Here is a 16,210-nt window from a genome sequence, read left to right as displayed (position 1 = left end):
TATAATGTGAACGTACATTCAATAATGAATCTAATGGTATTGATTTGTTATTATATATGTTAATATTTTTGTTTCAAAAATTTGTCAAAGTTTACAAAGCTTGACTTTGACCAAAGCTAATACGCGGAGTAAATAAAAACGGAGGGAATACTTGAGATGCAAATATACATATTATGAAGATAGTGATATGCGTAGAAAATCCCATTGAAAAAGATATTGCAGTTGGTTACATAATCAACTGCAATTAGAAAACTACAACCTGTGGCTTAATTTGTAATCCCATGATAGTCAACTTTATCGAACCAGCTTTTTCATTAGTTTTATATTGGAAACAAACATATTTTAAACAAACTTTAAGATAAGTCGAGAACAACATAACTCAGCAATCACGGACCTGCCTAAACGCATCTATCGACTGCATCTACCACCGCGAATGGTGATTGTACTGTTCTGGCACCCTTGAAATCTATGAATGTCTTACTGCATTTGTCTGTTTCACGGTTTGCAATTATTACTACTATGTATTGTTTCAGTTCAGCTGTCAACCGTTTTGGATACACGCTTCATGCGAGTGTTTGTAGCGCAGTCGTTGTTAATAACTTGGCTGTGCTGTGCTGTGCAGTGCATATCAAAATTCCGGACACAAAATTTACTTTTTGCTGTTTGTGAACGCATATGGTAGATTCAGATGTTTTTTTTTGACCGCACATATTATATTAATCATTAAAACAGAGTACAATTGCACAGCAGAAACAATCAGAATGACCGGGACATGATAGATACCCAAGAAACTTTGCAGAAAGGACACCACATAATAGAATATTACAAATAAGTCTATTGAAGTCCATGCAAACAACCATTAAAATTACCATCGACTGTTAGCGTCGTTGAGACGCACATTAAGGAAAGAGGCGGAGCACCAACAAACCAAAATCTGGCCAGCGCCATAGCCTTATAGCCGTTGTGAGCCAAAGACCAGACCTGCAGAACAGGCGCTTGACGATGTGGCATGTCAGCCGAGGATGTTCCCCGCACCTATCTGAATCCAGATCTGAAGCAATCCACCGATATTGTTCAAATCTGCCTCTAAGGGGCCACCAACCTTGTACCAGTATCAATTTGTCCCACTTATCGGTGTCATGGGAGACGACAACTGCCAGACATAGAAAACATAACGTTTAACGATCGAACGAATGGCATCCAGACGAGACAGATGTTAATAAACTGGTACTATACGCCACCGTGGTGAGAAAGGGGCCGAGGCCACCTTATTCGACGCAGCACCAATCTCAATAAACTGGTACTATTAGACCAATCGAAGCCCTAAATCGGTGGAACAGTAAATGTGAGCCCACCCCTGTCCACCAGCCGCCGGAGCAGCGAACGGAAAGGGCTGGAGATTTACGCCTCATCGGTGTTCAAAGAAAGGGCAGGAACTGTCGCCTCTGTCGTCTCGAACAGAGCGAAGCGGTTCGCTTGGAGTCCCTCTGGCGTGTGGATTGGTAGATTCAGATGTTAACATATTTCTTCCGGGCAGGTGGTGTACTTCACAGTCACCATATCCTGTTAAGAGCATGCATACATCATTGACAGACACTAGTGAAAGCACTGGTCGTATTATCTCCTTGCGCGGTTGGAGCAGTTTGGCTGAGCCCTGTACGTCCCTTACTCTGATTTCTTTTTTTTTTTGCGAATTGTCCCTTACTCTGAACTTGATAAACCAGCGATTTTGGCCGAGCCTGAAGTTTAATGGAAATCCAGTGCTGTGCTACTGTTTCTGCACTTGCTGCAAGTTGGTTCTGTGTGTGTATTTATTTTTGTGATTTTGCCTGTGTTTCATGAGTCAAACTGTTGAAAGAAAAAAGGTACAAACCGTGGTCTAATAAGAGTTGTCTTTCCGTACTGTTGTCCTGAAGCGAAGTTTGACAGTAGAAAGGAAAAAAAAAACGACCACAGTGGGAGTCGAACCCACGACCTTCTGATCCGAAGTCAGACGCGCTAATCCACTGCGCTATGCGGTCGCTACGCTGATAAATGTTCCCACCGACATGTTGGTCAGTTCAGAAAAAAAAAGATGACATGCTCCCTCTCAAAACCATAATCTTTCGTCGAAGATTGTCTGATTTCAAAGTAATGTACACCACAATTTTTGCGAAATCTTCTCAAACTTTTACCATAGCCTCTAGGTGTCATATGTGAGGATCATGCCAAATTTCATTCTTTTCGGACTTTGTTTGCATTTTTCATAACTAAAAAGAAAACTTAATGTTCGGGGTCGTGTCTTGGCACCCTCTTGTTTGGAATTCATTTTAATTTTTTTGATAAGGACTAGACATGGACTCGAGAACACAAATATGAATTTTTTTACTTATATTTTCTATTTTTATGCATTAAATTTTAAAATTTTATTACAATAAGTAAATGCGTAGAAATATATTTAATGTTTAAAAATGTAGCGAACAGGTCTAAAAAATGGAAAATGTTGACATGCGTCATTTAACGGTTAAATTTAAGTGAACAAAAAAAAAACATCCAAAGTCAACAGATGAAGTAATTTGGTCTTGAATGTCCAAATGAATTTTGCATTTTATTGAATGTCCAAAAGAACTTATTTATTACACGTGCAGTAGTCGACAAATACAGTGTAGATAAACAGACTTATTATTTCAGGCAGTGAGAGCTCTAGGTGCTTCCAGCGAAATTGAAGCTGCTGCAACCCGTAAATTGCGGCAGCCTGCTAAACCCGAGCCGCTTCTTCTCCATGTCGAAGTCGAGCACGAAGTCCTCCATCTGGGCTCCTCCGAGGATCACCGCCGGCGCCCTGCCGTCGCCGGCCTCCACCCCCTTCATCTCCACGAACGCAACGCACGCCGTCCCCGGCTTGACGTCCACCATCGAGTTCTTCCCGGTCATCGCCCAGTCACTCCCGCCGTCGACTGCCAGCCCAACGTTCGGCACCCAGTACCCGCCGAGGTTGTTGCCCAGTGACTTCGTGTCGTAGCAGAGCTCGAACGGCGCCACAGGCTTCACGGCGCGCGCCACGGGCGCTCCGTTGGCAGGCTGCGCCGCCAGGGCCTTGGTGAACGCGTCCACGAACGGGCGGTACACGTCGCGGCGGAGCAAGACGTAGGGCAGCCTCGTGCTGAGCATCACGCCGCCGGTGGCGAGCGCCCGCTCCGATACGGGGACGCGGGTGTTCTCCACTTTGATGGACTTGAGGGAGATGTAGTGCGCGGGGCTACCTCCCTTGGCGACGAGCGGGGTGTAGTCCATGGACTGTGTGAATTGCGGCCACGGGAGCGGGCCGCCGCCGAAGATGGCCACGCCAAGTCCGCCGGTGGGGAGGCAGAGGAGGAACCTGTTGGCGACCTTCTGCGCGGACGCCACCTGCGCCGGCAGCGCTAGGCCGGAGTCCGCGAGCCCGGCCACGCCCGTGGAGCCCCGGGGCAGCGACGCCAGGAGCTTGCTCGGCGCGCACGCCGCCACGACCCCGACGTTCACCTTGCTCACCGGTTTATTCCCGTCGGTGGTGTTGGCCACGAACTTCGTGTGGAAGAGGCTCCCGGCGGCGCACGCGCCGGTGACCGGGTTGTATGGGTAGGCCGTGCACGGCTTGTCGTGCCTGTCGCTGCCGCAGCTGGGCGCGGGGCAGCCCGGGGCAGGGTAGGCGTTGGCGAGGAGGCAGGTGGGGCTGCTGCACGGGATCTCCGCCGGCGGCTGGCCGCCGTCGCACGTGGACCAGACGAGCGGGCCGGCGACGTCGAGGACGAGGTTGGCGCCGTCGTGGAAGGGGATTGTGTAGAGGGAGGTAGCGGTGTCCTTGGTGACCGGAGCGAGCACCGGAAGACCTTTGGACGACGCCAGCGCAGCGAGCGAGGCGGCCAGGACGAGGAGGAGGACTCGTGCCATCTTTGCTGGCACCAATGGACCGTGGAATTATTTGCCGATGTCTGGGTCGACATGCGCGTCTGCGTCTCTTTATAGGGTGGGCTCCGGAGCATGTTGGGGTGCGACCTCAGCAGTCAGCACACGGTTTTCAATGGCGACGCGTACACGGGATGACGACGGGGAGATATGCATGCATGTGGATAGACAAACCAAGCTGATCCTACGCGTCAACATGATCCCACAAGTTGCGTGCAGAAAGGACTCGCATCCAGTCCACGCATGTGGGGGCCGCTACCCCACCACATTGTTCTTTCTCGTGTTTGGCGCCGAACTCTCACTCACGCTCTCGTCCCTTCCTATGTGCGGCGGCCGAGCAAAAGTAGGGCCACCAGAAATTGACTAGCACTTCTCTCCTGCTGCGAGTAAAATTCGGCGGGCCACCGACTAGGAAAACTTTACAACATTAGTTTACGAGTCAGTTACATCGGTGGTGCTGAAACTTGGCGTAAATGATCACTTTGGTGTTAAAAGTTGCGGTGTATATGGATGCTTATCCCGTTTTTATATACAGAATCTGTGTTGCCTAGGCGCATGGGGTCCGCGGTCAGCCAGGATAAATATATTTTTTTGACAAAAAAGACCCTATGGACGTAGCATTTTTTTTCTCTATGCCGAATGGGTCCCGTCTGTCAATATTTACAGAAAAACATTTCGTGCAGGTTTCGAACCACGACCAGGGGCTACCAAAACAAACAAGCTAACCACTCAACCCTACTCATTGATAGAGTCAGTACTGATAACAACCATATAATTTTTTTTGAGTGTAATAACAACCATATAAATATTTAGCAAGGACTCATGTCGAGCTTAAATGGGCTGCAGATATTGCGGCCCATTTTACACAAGCTATATTTATAAGATATTTTAACAATGTATGTAATAAAAATCATGTTCCAATATATATGTGTTATCAATATTATGTAAATAAAATCACTGACATATATACCCGTATATTATATATAAAATATTTAGTTAATATGAACAATTAAATGTATATTAGATACAATGTTTAATGAATACAAAAGAATTATACACACGCGGATATTTAAACTTTGAAGTGGTGAATACAAACATTAACTTAATATCTATAAATATTCACATCTGTATATTATTTACTCATGACTTATATTCAAAAACATTATCTATTTTGCATATTATACATGGTTAACTATTCATGAAGAGTTAAAATAGAGTCAAGTATTTGGAGCGTATATCTATTATATACTACTCCCTCCGTTTCAAAATATAGTGATTCCTCTATTTCCGTGCTTCAACTTTGACCATAAATTTAAGTATTTAACCAACGAGACTTACTGCGGCGGGAGCAAAAGTTATACCAGTGAATTCGTATCCAAAAGAAGTTTTCAATTATATAATTTTTTCTCCCGCCGCAGTCGGTCTCGTTGGTTAAATTTATGGTCAAAGTTGGACCTCCGAAAGCGCGGGCACACTATTTTTTGGAATGAAGGGAGTATATAAAAGAAAATTACGGTTCAAAAATAGGGAAATAGAAATTCTCGCGTTAATCAGAAACATCCGGACCTCGATTTAATATCTTAAAAAACCGCAGCTGTTGGATCTCAACCACTATCTATTTACATTAAAGATGAACTAAATTACCCATCTATGACATACACTATTTTTTTCTCACGTGCATCTTATCTTATTTATATGAGGTTTTTTAATATGCTCCCTCTTATTGCGTGATTGCAAACAAGAAAGAACGATCTGGCCGAGCTGTAAATCCTCACGCCTCTATCATAACCGATCTGGATTCTCGAGGCAGGAATGTTCATCATTCTCCATGAGCTTGATCTGCATCTCTCCATGAAATTTGTTGGCAAACAGACAATCGGAGATAGACATAGTGTGGCGACCAGATTGATATGATCTAGGCAAACGGAGATAGACAGAGCGTGGAGATCAGATTGATCTGTCCTCGCTTGTCGACCAGCCGTGGCCAGGCGGTGCATTTTCCTTTCCTCCTTCGTGTCTTCTATATTCGACGCTCTGATCTTATTTTTGCCGTCGATATCATTTCGTGAGATTGCTGCCCCAAGCCTGTTCCGCCACTTCCTCCTCCTTTCTCCTTCCATCGACGGTAGGGGAGGAGAAGACGCCGCGACGGATGTAGGGAGCGCCGCCAGGCAGGGGAGCGGGGCGGAGGAGGAGCACGGGAGATCGGGGGATGATGCACTGGAGGGGGAGGAGATGTGGCGGCAGCGGCTCGCGCTAGATCTCCTTATCCATCGTCGTCGGTTGCTCGCCAAGACTTGATCGTCGGCAGTAGGATCCCGTGGGGAGGAGCAGAGAGGTGGTGGCTCAGCCTAGAGGGAGGGAAGGCAGAGGAACGCTGTTGTGGGCTAGGGTTTCTTCGATACAATCACTTTGTCGCCTTTACGCATGGACCAGCCACACACGAAGCGCCACATGAACGAAATATGCCCTAGAGGCAATAATAAAGTTATTATTTATTTCCTTATTTCATGATAAATGTTTATTATTTATGCTATAATTGTATTAACCGGAAACTTGATACATGTGTGAATACATAGGCAAACAGAGTGTCACTAGTATGCCTCTACTTGACTAGCTCGTTGAATCAAAGATGGTTAAGTTTCCTAGCCATAGACATGAGTTGTCATTTGATTAACGGGATCACATCATTAGAGAATGATGTGATTGACTTGACCCATTCCGTTAGCTTAGCACTTGATCGTTTAGTATGTTGCTATTGCTTTCTTCATGACTTATACATGTTCCTATGACTATGAGATTATACAACTTCCGATTACCGGAGGAACACTTTGTGTGCTACCAAACGTCACAACGTAACTGGGTGATTATAAAGGTGCTCTACAGGTGTCTCTGAAGGTACTTGTTGAGTTGGTGTATTTCAAGATTATGATTTGTCACTCCGATTGTCGGAGAGGTATCTCTGGGCCCTCTCGGTAATGCACATCACTATAAGCCTTGCAAGCCATGTGACTAATAAGTTAGTTGCGGGATGATGCATTACAGAACGAGTAAAGAGACTTGCCGGTAACGAGATTGAACTAGGTATTGAGATACCGACGATCGAATCTCGGGCAAGTAACATACCGATGACAAAGGGAACAACGTATGTTGTTATGCGGTTTGACCGATAAAGATCTTCGTAGAATATATGGGAGCCAATATGAGCATCCAGGTTCCGCTATTGATTATTGACCGGAAACATGTCTCGGTCATGTCTACATAGTACTCGAACCCGTAGGGTCCGCACGCTTAACGTTCGGTGACGATCGGTATTATGAGTTTATGTGTTTTGATGTACCGAAGGTAGTTCGGAGTCCCGGATGAGATCGGGGACATGAAGAGGAGTCTCGAAATGGTCGAGACGTAAAGATCGATATATTGGACGACTATATTCGGACATCAGAAAGGTTCCGAGTGATTCGGGTATTTTTCGGAGTACCGGAGAGTTACGGGAATTCGCCAGGGAGTATATGGGCCTTATTGGGCTTTAGGGGAAAGAGAGAGGAGAGGCTGCGCGGCCCCCCAAGGCCTAGTCCGAATTGGACTAGGGGGAGGGGCTGCGCCCTCTCCTTCCTTCTCTTCTCTCTTCCCTTTCCTTGACTCCTACTCCTACTACTTGGAAGGGGGGGAATCCTACTCCCCGTGGGAGTAGGACTCCTCCAGGGCGCACCATAGGGGCCGACCCTCTCCCCCTCCTCCACTCCTTTATATACGTGGCCAGGGGGCACCCCATAGACACAACAATTGATCTCTTGATCTCTTAGCCGTGTGCGGTGCCCCCCTCCACCATATTCCACCTCGGTCATATCGTAGCGGTGCTTAGGCGAAGCCCTGCGTCGGTAGCATCATCAACACCGTCATCACGCCGTCGTGCTGACGGAACTCTCCTGCAAAGCTCTGCTGGATCGCAGTTCGTGGGACGTCATCGAGTTGAACGTGTGCAGAACTCGGAGGTGCCGTGCGTTCGGTACTTGGATCGGTCGGATCGTGAAGACGTACGACTACATCAACTGAGTTGACATAACGCTTCCACTTTCGGTCTACGAGGGTACATGGACACACTCTCCCCTCTCGTTGCTATGGATCACCATGATCCTGTGTGTGCGTAGGAAAATTTTGAAATTACTACGTTCCCGAACAGTGGCATCCGAGCCAGGTTTATGCGTAGATGTTATATGCACGAGTAGAACACAAGTGAGTTATGGGCGATACAAGTCATACTGCTTACCAACATGTCATACTTTGGTTCGGCGGTATTGTTGGATGAAGCGGCCCGGACCGACATTACGCGTACGCTTACGCGAGACTGGTTCTACCGACGTGCTTTGCACACAGGTGGCTGGCGGGTGTCAGTTACTCCAACTTTAGTTGAACTGAGTGTGGCTAAGCCCGGTCCTTGAGAAGGTTAAAACATCACTAACTTGACGAACTATCGTTGTGGTTTTGATGCGTAGGTAAGAACGGTTCTTGCTCAGCCCGTAGCAGCCACGTAAAACTTGCAACTACAAAGTAGAGGATGTCTAACTTATTTTTGCAGGGCATGTTGTGATGTGATATGGTCAAGACATGATGCTATATTTTATTGTATTAGATGATCATGTTTTGTAACCGAGTTATTGGCAACTGGCAGGAGCCATATGGTTGTCGCTTTATTGTATGCAATGCAATCGCCCTGTAATTGCTTTACTTTATCACTAAGCGGTAGCGATAGTCGTAGAAGCAATAGTTGGCGAGACGACAACGATGCTACGATGGAGATCAAGGTGTCGCGCCGGTGACGATGGTGATCATGACGGTGCCTCGGAGATGGAGATCACAAGCACAAGATGATGATGGCCATATCATATCACTTATATTGATTGCATGTGATGTTTATCTTTTATGCATCTTATTTTGCTTTGATTGACGGTAGCATTATAAGATGATCCCTCACTAAATTATCAAAGTATAAGTGTTCTCCCTGAGTATGCACCGTTGCGAAAGTTCTTCGTGCTCAGACACCACGTGATGATCGGGTGTGATAAGCTCTACGTCCATCTACAACGGGTGCAAGCCAGTTTTGCACACGCAGAATACTCAGGTTAAACTTGACGAGCCTAGCATATGCAGATATGGCCTCGGAACACTGAGACCGAAAGGTCGAGCGTGAATCATATAGTAGATATGATCAACAGAGTGATGTTCACCATTGAAAGCTACTCCATTTCACGTGATGATCGGTTATGGTTTAGTTGATTTGGATCACGTGATCACTTAGATGATCAGAGAGATGTCTATCTAAGTGGGAGTTCTTTAATAATTTGATTAACTGAACTTTAATTTATCATGAACTTAGTCCTGGTAGTATTAGCATATCTATGTTGTAGATCAATAGCTCACGATGTTGCTCCCCGTTTATTTTTTATATGTTCCTAGAGAAAACTAAGTTGAAAGATGTTAGTAGCAATGATGCGGATTGGATCCGTGATCTGAGGTTTATCCTCATTGCTGCATAGAAGAATAATGTCCTTGATGCACCGCTAGGTGACAGACCTATTGCAGGAGCAGATGCAGACGTTATAAACGTTTGGCTAGCTCAATATGATGACTACTTGATAGTTTAGTGCACCATGCTTAACGGCTTGGAATCGGGATTTCAAAGACGTGATATGGTCAAGACATGATGCTATATTTTATTGTATGAGATGGTCATGTTTTGTAACCGAGTTATCGGCAACTGGCAGGAGCCATATGGTTGTCGCTTTATTGTATGCAATGCAATCGCCCTGTAATTGCTTTACTTTATCACTAAGCGGTAGCGATAGTCGTAGAAGCAATAGTTGGCGAGACGACAACGATGCTACGATGGAGATCAAGGTGTCGCGCCGGTGACGATGGTGATCATGACGGTGCTTCGGAGATGGAGATCACAAGCACAAGATGATGATGGCCATATCATATCACTTATATTGATTGCATGTGATGTTTATCTTTTATGCATCTTATTTTTCTTAGATCGACGGTAGTATTATAAGATGATCTCTCACTAAATTTCAATGTATAAGTGTTCTCCCTGAGTATGCACCGTTGCGAAAGTTCTTCGTGCTGAGACACCACGTGATGATCGGGTGTGATAAGCTCTACGTTCAAATACAACGGGTGCAAGACAGTTTTGCACACGCGGAATACTCAGGTTAAACTTGACGAGCCTAGCATATGCAGATATGGCCTCGGAATACTGAGACCGAAAGGTCGAGCGTGAATCATATAGTAGATATGATCAACATAGTGATGTTCACCATTGAAAACTACTCCATCTCACGTGATGATCGCACATGGTTTAGTTGATTTGGATCACGTGATCACTTAGATGATAAGAGAGATGTCTATCTAAGAGGGAGTTCTTAAGTAATATGATTAATTGTACTTTAATTTATCATGAATTTAGTCCTGATAATATTAGCATATCTATGTTGTAGATCAATAGCTCGCATTAGCTCCCCTGATTTATTTTTGATATGTTCCTAGAGAAAACTAAGTTGAAAAATGTTAGTAGCAATGATGCGGATTGGATCCATGATCTGAGGATTATCCTCATTGCTGCACAGAAGAATTATGTCCTTGATGCACCGCTAGGTGACAGACTGATTGCAGGAGCAGATGCAGACGTTATGAACGTTTGGCAAGGTCGATATGATGACTACTTGATAGTTTAGTGCACCATGCTTTACGGCTTAGAATCGGGGCTTCAAAGACGTTTTGAACGCCACGGAGCATATGAGATGTTCCAAGAGTTGAAATTAATATTTCAGACTCATGCCCATGTAGAAAGGTATGAGACCTTTGACAAGTACTTTGCCTACAAGATGAAGGAGACTAGCTCATATAGTGAGCATGTGCTCGGAATGTCTGAGTACTACAAGTGGGAGTTAATCTTTCAGATAAGATAGTGATTGACAGAGTTCTCTAGTCACTATCACCAAGTTACTAGAACTTTGTGATGAACTATAATATGCAAGGGATAACAGAAACGATTCCCAAGCTCTTCGTGATTCTAAAATCGATGAAGGTAGAAATCAAGAAAAGTATCAAGTGTTGATGGTTGACAAGACCACTAGTTTTAAGAAAAGGGCAAAGGGTAGAAAGGGGAACTTCAAAAGAACGGCAAGCAAGTTGCCGCTCCCGTGAAGAAGCCCAAAGCTAGACCCAAGCCTGAAACTGACTGCTTCTACTGCAAAAGAAATAGTCACTGGAAGTGGAACTGCCCCTAGATACTTGGCGGATAAGAAGGATGGCAAAGTGATAAAGGTATATTTGATATACATGTTATTGATGTGTACTTTACTAGTGTTTATAGCAACCCCTCGGCATTTGATACTAGTTCAGTTGCTAAGAGTAGTAACTCGAAACGGGAGTTGCAGAATGAACAGAAACTAGTTAAGGGCGAGGTGACGATGTGTGTTGGAAGTAGTTCCAAGATTGATATGATCATCATCGCACACTCCCTATACTTTCGGGATTAGTGTTGAACCTAAATAAATGTTATTTGGTGTTTGCGTTGAGCATGAATATGATTTGATCAAGTTTATTGCAATATGGTTATTCATTTAAAGTCAGAGAATAATTATTGTTCTATTTACATGAATAAAACCTTCGATGGTCATACACCCAATGAAAATAGTTTGTTGGATCTCGATCGTAGTGATACACATATTCATAATATTAAAGCCAAAATATGCAAAGTTAATAATGATAGTGCAACTTATTTGTGGCACTGCCGTTTAGGTCATATTGGTGTAAAGCACGTGAAGAAAATACATGTTGATGGGTTTTTGGAATCACTTGATTATGAATCAGTTGATGCTTGCGAACCATGCCTCATGGACAAGATGACTAAGACTCCGTTCTCCGGAACAATGGAGCGAGCCACTAACTTCTTGGAAATAATACATATCGATGTATGCGGTCCAATGAGTGTTGAGGCTCACGGCGGGTATCATTGTTTTCTGACCTTCACAGATGATTTGAGCAGATATGGGTATATCTACTTGATGAAACATAAGTCTGAAACATTTGAAAAGTTCAAAGAATTTCAGTGTGAAGTAGAGAATCATCGTAACAAGAAAATAAAGTTTCTACGATGTGATCGTAGAGGCAAATATTTGAGTTACGAGTTTGGCCTTCAATTAAAACAATGTGGAATAGTTTCACAAACTCATGCCACCTGGAACACCACAGCATAATGGTGTGTCCGAACGTCATAACCATACTTTATTAGATATGGTGCGATCTATGATGTCTCTTACCGATCTACCACTATCGTTTTGGGGTTATGCATTAGAGACAGCTACATTCACGGTAAATAGGGCACCATCTAAATCCGTGGGGATGACACCGTATGAACTGTGGTTTGGCAAGAAACCTAAGCTGTCGTTTCTTAAAGTTTGGGACTGCAATGCTTATATGAAAAAGTTTCAACATGATAAGCTCGAACCGAAATCGGAGAAGTGAATCTTCATAGGATACCCAAAAAAACTGTTGGGTACACCTTCTATCATAGATCCGAAGGCAAGATATTCGTTGCTGAGAATGGATCCTTTCTAGAGAAGGAGTTTCTCTCGAAAGAAGTGAGTGGGAGGAAAGTAGAACTTGATGAGGTAACTGTACCTGCTCCCTTATTGGAAAGTAGTTCATCACAGAAATCTGGCTAATGATGATGATCATTTAACTTCAGATCATGTTACTACCGAACCTCGTAGGTCAACCAGAGTGAGATCCGCACCAGAGTGGCACGGTAATCCTATTCTGAAGGTCATGTTACTTGACCATGACGAACCTACGACCTATGAGGAAGCGATGATGAGCCCAGATTCCGCGAAATGGCTTGAGGCCATGAAATTTGAGATGGGATCCATGTATGAGAACAAAGTGTGGACTTTGGTTGACTTGCCCGATGATCGGCAAGCCAAAGAAAATAAATGGATCTTCAAGAGGAAGACGAACGCTGATAGTAGTGTTACTATCTACAAAGCTAGACTTGTCGAAAAAAGGTTTTGACAAAGTTCAAGGTGTTGACTACGATGAGATTTTCTCACTCGTAGCGATGCTTAAGTCTGTCCGAATCATGTTAGCAAATTGCCACATTTTATGAAATCTGGCAAATGGATGTCAAAACTACATTCCTTAATGGATTTCTTAAAGAAGAGTTGTATATGATGCAACCAGAAGGTTTTGTCGATCCTAAAGGTGCTAACAAAATGTGCAAGCTCCAGCGATCCATCTATGGACCGGTGCAAGCATCTCGGAGTTGGAATATACGCTTTGATGAGTTGATCAAAGCATATAGTTTTATACAGACTTGCGGTAAAGCCTGTATTTACAAGAAAGTGAGTGGGAGCACTACAACATTTCTGATAAGTATATGTGAATCAGAAATAATGTAGAATTTTCTGGAAAGCATAAAGGAGTATTTGAAAGGAGTTTTTCAAATAAAGACCTCGGTGAAGCTGCTTACATATTGAGCATCAAGATATATAGAGATAGATCAAGACGCTTGATAAATTTTTCCAATGAGTACATACCTTGAAAAGTTTTTGAAGTAGTTCAAAATGGAACAGCCAAAGAAAGAGTTCTTGCCTGTGTTGCAAGGTGTGAAGTTGAGTAAGACTCAAAATCCGACCACGGAAGAAGATAGAGAGAGAATCAAAGTCATTCCCTATGCCTCAGCTATAGGTTCTATAAAGTATGCCATGCTGTGTACCAGACCTATTGTATACCCTGCCCTGAGTTTGGCAAGGGAGTACAATAGTGATCTAGGAGTAGATCATTGGACATTGGTCAAAATTATCATTAGTGGAATAAGGATATGTTTTTCGGTTATGGAGGTGACAAAAAGTTCATCGTAAAGGGTTACGTCGATGCAAGTTTTGGCACTGATCCGGATGACTCTAAATCTCAGTCTGGATACATATTGAAAGTGGGAGCAATTAGCTAGAGTAGCTCCATGCAGAGCATTGTTGACATAGAAATTTGCAAGATACATACGGATCTGAATTTGGCAGACCCATTGACTAAACTCTTCTCACAAACAAAACATGATCACACCTTAGTACTCTTTGGGTGTTAATCACATAGCGATGTGAACTAGATTATTGACTCTAGTAAACCCTTTGGGTGTTGGTCACATGACAATGTGAACTATGGGCGTTAATCACATGGTGATGTGAACTATTGGTGTTAAATCACATGGCGATGTGAACTAGATTATTCACTCTAGTGCAAGTGGGAGACTGAAGGAAATATGCCCTAGAGGCAATAGTAAAGTTATTATTTATTTCCTTATTTCATGATAAATGTTTATTATTCATGCTAGAATTGTATAAACCGGAAACTTGATACATTTGTGAATACATAGACAAACAGAGTGTCACTAGTATGCCTCTACTTGACTAGCTCGTTGAATCAAAGATGGTTAAGTTTCCTAGCCATAGAAATGAGTTGTCATTTGATTAACGGGATCATATCATTAGAGAATAATGTGATTGACTTGACCCATTCCGTTAGCTTAGCACTTGATCGTTTAGTATGTTGCTATTGCTTTCTTCATGACTTATACATGTTCCTATGACTATGGGATTATACAACTCCCGATTTCCGGAGGAACACTTTGTGTGCTACCAAACGTCACAACGTAACTGGGTGATTATAAAGGTGCTCTACAGGTGTCTCCGAAGGTACTTGTTGAGTTGGTGTATTTCGAGATTAGGATTTGTCACTCTGATTGTCGGAGAGGTATCTCTGGGCCCTCTCGGTAATGCACATCACTATAAGCCTTGCAAGCAATGTGACTAATAAGTTAGTTGCGGGATGATGCATTACGGAACGAATAAAGAGACTTGCCGGTAACGAGATTGAACTAGGTATTGAGATACCGACGATCGAATCTCGGGCAAGTAACATACCGATGACAAAGGGAACAACGTATGTTGTTATGCGGTTTGACCGATAAAGATCTTCGTGGAATATGTGGGAGCCAATATGAGCATCCAGGTTCCGCTATTGGTAATTGACCGGAAACGTGTCTCGGTCATGTCTATATAGTTCTCGAACCCGTAGGGTCCGCAGGCTTAACGTTCGGTGATGATCGGTATTATGAGTTTATGTGTTTTGATGTACCGAAGGTAGTTCAGAGTCCCAGATGAGATCGGGGACATGATGAGGATTTTCGAAATGGTCGAGACATAAAGATCGATATATTGGACGACTATATTCGGACATCGGAAAGGTTCCGATTGATTCGGGTATTTTTCGGAGTACCGGAGAGTTACGGGAATTCGCTGGGGAGTATATGGGCCTTATTGGGCTTTAGGGGAAAGAGAGAGAGAGGAGTGGCTGCGCGCCCCCCAAGGCCTAGTCCGAATTGGACTAGGGGGAGGGGCTGCGCCCCCTCCTTCCTTCTCTTCTCTCTTCCCATTCCTTAACTCCTACTACTTGGAAGGGGGGGGGGAATCCTACTCCCGGTGGGAGTAGGACTCCTCCAGGGCGCGCCATAGGGGCCGGCCCTCTCCCCCCTCCTCCACTCATTTATATACGTGGCCAGGGGGCACCCCATAGACACAACAATTGTTCTCTTGATCTCTTAGCCGTGTGCGGTGCCCCCCTCCACCATATTCCACCTCGGTCATATCGTAGTGGTGCTTAGGCGAAGCCCTGCGTCGGTAGCATCATCAACACCGTCATCACGCCGTCGTGCTGACGGAACTCTCCTGCAAAGCTTTGCTGGATCGGAGTTCATGGGACATCATCGAGCTGAACGTGTGCAGAACTCGGAGGTGTCGTGCGTTCGGTACTTGGATCGGTCGGATCGTGAAGACGTACGACTACATCAACCGCGTTGTCATAACGCTTCCGCTTTGGGTCTACGAGGGTACGTGGACACACACTCCCCTCTCGTTGCATGGATCACCATGATCCTGTGTGTGCGTAGGAAAATTTTGAAATTACTACGTTCTCCAACACCACACGAGGGCAATAACATGGAGTGACGAAATTGCCCTCGCCGGCCACCCAATTTTACAGGCGGTGGCATGAACCCGCGCCCATTTGAACCCCCACCGGTCGCAGAGGGCTCCCGAGTCACTGATCGTGGTGGACCACCCAGGGCGCGGCTCACCAGTCAGCGAGATAAGGAAAAAAACCAGAAGTAAGAAAGAAGCAACACTATTAATTGGTTGTAACATCAGTTTCGAGACAACGGCAAGGATCA

General features: G+C 44.5%; 1 protein-coding gene and 1 non-coding gene across 2 annotated transcripts; both read right to left on the bottom strand.

Annotated features, from left to right (window-relative positions):
• Window positions 1-1,947: 1,947 nt before the first annotated feature.
• On the bottom strand, window positions 1,948-2,021 carry TRNAR-UCG (transfer RNA arginine (anticodon UCG)). Its single transcript has one exon. It is a non-coding gene; the product is annotated as a tRNA-Arg (tRNA).
• A 547-nt stretch (window positions 2,022-2,568) lies between these two features.
• On the bottom strand, window positions 2,569-3,955 carry LOC100037518 (chitinase CLP). Its single transcript, XM_044503509.1, has one exon. The coding sequence runs from the start codon at window positions 3,907-3,909 to the stop codon at window positions 2,683-2,685; it is 1,227 nt and encodes a 408-aa protein (XP_044359444.1). The 5' UTR covers window positions 3,910-3,955; the 3' UTR covers window positions 2,569-2,682.
• Window positions 3,956-16,210: the final 12,255 nt, after the last annotated feature.

The sequence above is a fragment of the Triticum aestivum genome, chromosome 3D (genome assembly GCF_018294505.1).
Source record: "Triticum aestivum cultivar Chinese Spring chromosome 3D, IWGSC CS RefSeq v2.1, whole genome shotgun sequence".
Classification (NCBI taxonomy): domain Eukaryota; kingdom Viridiplantae; phylum Streptophyta; class Magnoliopsida; order Poales; family Poaceae; genus Triticum; species Triticum aestivum.
The sequence above is the reverse complement of the archived record's forward strand: the minus strand, read 5'-3'. Positions and strand labels throughout refer to the sequence as shown.

Excerpts from the sequence above, each read along its gene's own strand:
- LOC100037518 (XM_044503509.1), bottom strand. The coding sequence starts at position 3,909 with ATGGCACGAGTCCTCCTCCTCGTCCTGGCCGCCTCGCTCGCTGCGCTG.